Source organism: Fulmarus glacialis, unplaced genomic scaffold (genome assembly GCF_000690835.1).
Source record: "Fulmarus glacialis isolate BGI_N327 unplaced genomic scaffold, ASM69083v1 scaffold23851, whole genome shotgun sequence".
Classification (NCBI taxonomy): Eukaryota; Metazoa; Chordata; class Aves; order Procellariiformes; family Procellariidae; genus Fulmarus; species Fulmarus glacialis.
In genome coordinates this window covers 1-4,086 of record NW_009195028.1, presented here as the reverse complement: position 1 = coordinate 4,086, position 4,086 = coordinate 1, and the positions used below count along the sequence as shown (strand labels likewise).

General features: G+C 55.9%; 1 protein-coding gene across 1 annotated transcript in view; it reads right to left on the bottom strand.

The window, feature by feature from the left end:
- LOC104084228 (chromosome unknown open reading frame, human C10orf105) overlaps window positions 1-368 on the bottom strand; it is a gene marked incomplete at its 5' end in the record, with an annotated part of 2,070 nt that extends 1,702 nt beyond the window's left edge. The window contains one exon of the mRNA XM_009587979.1: window positions 6-368. Within this exon, the coding sequence (XP_009586274.1) occupies window positions 6-368 (363 nt within the window). The remainder of the gene's footprint in view (window positions 1-5) is intronic.
- Window positions 369-4,086: the final 3,718 nt, after the last annotated feature.

Genomic DNA, 4,086 nt, shown 5'->3' with positions numbered 1-4,086 from the left:
GGGGCAGGCGAGCTGGCTCTGGGACACCGGCCGACTCCTCCTGAAGGTGTTGATGGAGCATCGCAGGGAGCCCAGTCGCTTCCAGAGCCTCAGCTGGGGCTCACTGGTATCCGCCGGGTGATGAGGCATGCACTCGCGGGGCCCGGAGCGGGACTGGTCCAGCGCCGCCGGCTTGCAGAGGGTGACAAAGATGAGGAAGGTCGCCAGGAGGAGGAAGATGCAGATGAGCGCGATGATGATGGCCAGCGGGTCTGCCTTCTCAGGGGATGCGGTAATGGGTGGGACCAGCTCAGTGGTTGAAACCAGAAGCCCAAGGAGAGGTGGGGTGGGAGAGGTCCCGTTGCCAGCATCCTCTGTGCTCATCTTCCCTGCAGTGCACAAGATGACACAGAGAAGTGACACAGGTGATTACCACCTGGAAGCTGGACAGACAGCCACCCTCTGTCCAACCTGATGGATTTTTGGCTTGCTTTGATGTCCAAGTTCCTCCCAGCCATGTTTTCTGTGACACAGGGTGACAGGAGTCTGTCTGCTTTGCCAGCAGGCAAAGCACAGAGGTGGGATTTATATCTGCAAAGGACTGCCCTGAACTGAAGTGCAAAACCGTCTGGCAAAGAAATCTAGCACAGGTAGTACCACGTACATGCAGTACCACGGCCCCAGTGATGACGCCTGTAGGGAACACACACACACCTTGCATGAAGCTTTCCTGGGAGCGATATATAACCGCACACTAGAGAAGGTCCAAAATCCTCCCCCCCAAGCTGCTGGGGTTTGGTTCTTCGCTATTCCCCCGAAAAGTGGTTTTGCTGAATTGACTGTCATCTGGGGTTTTTTGATTGTTCCCTCTCCCCCAAAGAAAATAGATAATTGGTTGAACCTCCGCCCAGGTAATTCTCTGTGGAGCTGCAGTATTGCACTAGCATTGTCTTTTTCTTTTTGCAGGGGCGAAGTCTATCGCCCTCATCCTGCTTGTGCCGAAAATCCACTTGGGTTAGGCGTTCTTCTGACCTGGTTTCAGGTTCAGACATGTCGCGGGTTTCTCAGCCAGATCTGAAACAGTGATGCAAACCAGCTTCCCAAAGCCTCATCAGTAAGAGCTCTTACCGAGCACCTGATGGCGACTGTCCTCTCCTTTCCCCACCGGGTCAGATCCCCCCCAAACTCACATCCCCAGGCAGTTTGCACCCATCGTTTTGCTCCCGAGCAGCCTCCTGCACCCGGTCCCGGTCCCAGACAGGCTGTGCCTGAGGCCGGCAGCTCCGCAGCTCGGAGACGAGGACCGGGGGAATATTGCTGTGCCAACCCTCTGCAACGCGACGGCTTGGCTTGGCCCTTCCTGCTCTAGCCTGTATGCTGGAGGTAAAGCTTCATTACGCTGACTTTCCTACAGAGATGTGGGAGTTAGAAGAGTGATGGAGAGCTGTTAGACTGGTCCGTGGCTGGGCAATCTCCTGGCAAGTATGCATTTGGATTGAGCCAACTTAAAATTAACAGCTTAAGGGGGAGAAGGCAGGGCTGCAGGGACTGCCAGGGTCTCTGGGTCTGCTCTTGCAGCCACCATCCCAAAGCCACGCAGGTTTGCGTAGGCAGCAGCCAGACATTCGTTGGTAAAACATTCAAAAAAGGGGAGAGGAGACATCAGCGACATGTCTTTAATCACTAATTGGAAACTATGAGACGCCCCGGCGGAGATGAGGCCAGTGGCAAGCGAGATGCTGCGTCAGAAGAGACAAGCATCTCGCCATCCAAATTACGCAGGAGGAAACAACCTCAAGCAAACGCTGAGAGAACTGCAAGGCCGAGTGCTCAGAGGTTAAGGAGTCCTCGAACTCGGGTTGTCCGTGCCCCAGCCGTACCCTCCGTGCAGGGGCATGCTTACGTAGGTGAGCTCCCAGTGCTGGTTTGCCAGGACCCAGCCTGGTCCCAGAGGGGACAGATGGCTCCTGCAGGATCCATGCACATCCCCTTGCAGGCAACGAGCCGAGATACGGTGGGAATAAGGTCAGAGGTTTCCACTAGAGTTGAGTGCTGGCTTTGAGGCACTTGGGAGATGTGATTTGTTTCTGGAATACTTTGCATCGCCTGGGCTTGGGCATTCAAAGCTGCGATGCTGGTGAGCTCAGGGCAAGGACTGTATCAGCCCGGTCAGAGCTTGGAGGCTCTGGGGAGACGTGGCTGCATCCGTGGGTCAGAGCCAGGTCTGCACTCAGCAATGGGAAATGCAAACATAAATGGATCGACATCTGAGAAAACCCTAACTTGGGTGAATCCCCGTGCTTATTGCAAGGCTTAGGGGCCAGGGCTCTCATCCCCTGCTCCGAAGTGATGTTTTCACCTCTCTTCACCCCAAAAGCGTTTCTTTATCGTGCAGCCTCTCCTTGCCTGGCTCAGCCCCTTCCCCTCCAGCTCTGGGAGCAGAGCAGCCCCTGGCAGCCGTCCCAAGGTCCCCCCTGCTCCGTAGGCAGGCTGCTCCGGTGCCCTGCCCGGGGCCGGGGCAGGAAAACCAGCAGGGAGGGCTGCTGCTTACCGCGCACAGCAAAGGCAGCCTGAGTCGAGGTTACCACGGCTACCTTAATTCTGGCATTTCCTAACTGCACGTGGTTTGGCTTGGTGACCTTATATTGGTCGTTAAGAGCGAGCTGGGAGGCGTGGGTAATTTCTTCGGGTTGTTTTTTGCGCTGTTGGTGGTGGCTGTAGGGTTTTTCTTTTAGAGCCAGTTGATTGTGTCCCCTAGAAACCCGTCAGGAGGGATCACACTGATGTTTTCCCAGGCTTTTGCAGCCATGCTCTCTTCTCCTCTCGCTTCCCATCCGTCCTCTCCTCAGGCACAGCTCAGCTGGCAGAGCTGTGGATTCAGGGAAGGTCCAGGCTGCCCCTCGCCTGATGAATAAGTCCTTCCAGAAATGGAGCCATTAAAAATCTGGGAAATCTTTGCAGAGTACACGTGAGCAGTGACTGTTTTTAGGGCCAATAAGTTTTCAACATATTAACGTGGACAAAAGGGATTCCCCCCTCACCTCCTCCCTGAGACAGAGCTACAGCCGTTTTAGCAGAATTTCAGCAAAAAGCAACCAAAATTGAGATCTTATCAGCAAAAAGGTCAGGGCATGGTAAGAGCAGCACTGCCTGTGCCCTGACCGTGGCACGCACGGGGACGAGGGCTTCCCTCCCGCGGCGTGGGAGCTCGGTGCCTTTCCTGAATGGCAGGTCCATGGCAATGGACGAGTTTGTACCCACTGGCCAAGCTGCTGCCTGCATCCCTGTTAGCAGCATCGCCCCTTCCCAGCATCGCTGTCCCACCACACCACGCGACGTGCAGTCCGGCTGGCTTAATAACAGCCTTGCCCAGCCCGGCAAACCCGCCCCAGAAGGGTCGTCCCTGGCTGATCAGCTCTAACATGAGACGTCCCCGCAAGTGCTCAGGATCCAGCACTGGGCACAAGGCAGGCGAGGATCAGAGGGAAAGAAGAGAAATTGCAAAAAGCAAAGTGCTCCTGAGGAAGGTGGAAAGGAAGAAGAAATTATTCTTGTGCGTGAGCAGAAGAGAGTATTATTCTGCCCAGCACCGGGCACTGCCTGCCTGGCCTGCCGCAGCTGGTTAGTTTGGCAGGAGTTTTTCCATACGCTCTCCCTCCCTTTTCTCAAACCCCTGCAAAGAAAAGGCTATTTTCAGGCACTTCTGTGCCTGTAATACAGCTCGGATGCAAAGCAGCTCTCTCCCCTCCCCGTCTTGCTTAGCGACGCTTTCCTGGAGCTCCCCAGCTTTTCCCAATGCACTAAGTCTTTCCCCTCGCTTGCCGGAGGAGGTAATGCTGGAGGGTACCAAACACCCAGCTTAGCAAACCTAAATAGTCGGGTACTGAAAGAGATGGCACGCTGTACCCCATCACCCTGGCCGTTAAACAGCAGCGCTGCATCCGCAGGAGTTTCCCCTTCTCCCATCACCGGCACAGGCAAAGCAACGCGACGGGGAAGGGAGGAGGGATGCCTGACTTCAAACCCACCCCGTCTCCCCTCCCCACCCCGTTTGCAGCCCCTTCCCCAGGCGGCTGCAGGGCCGCGGGCCGCAGCGCTGCAGCACGG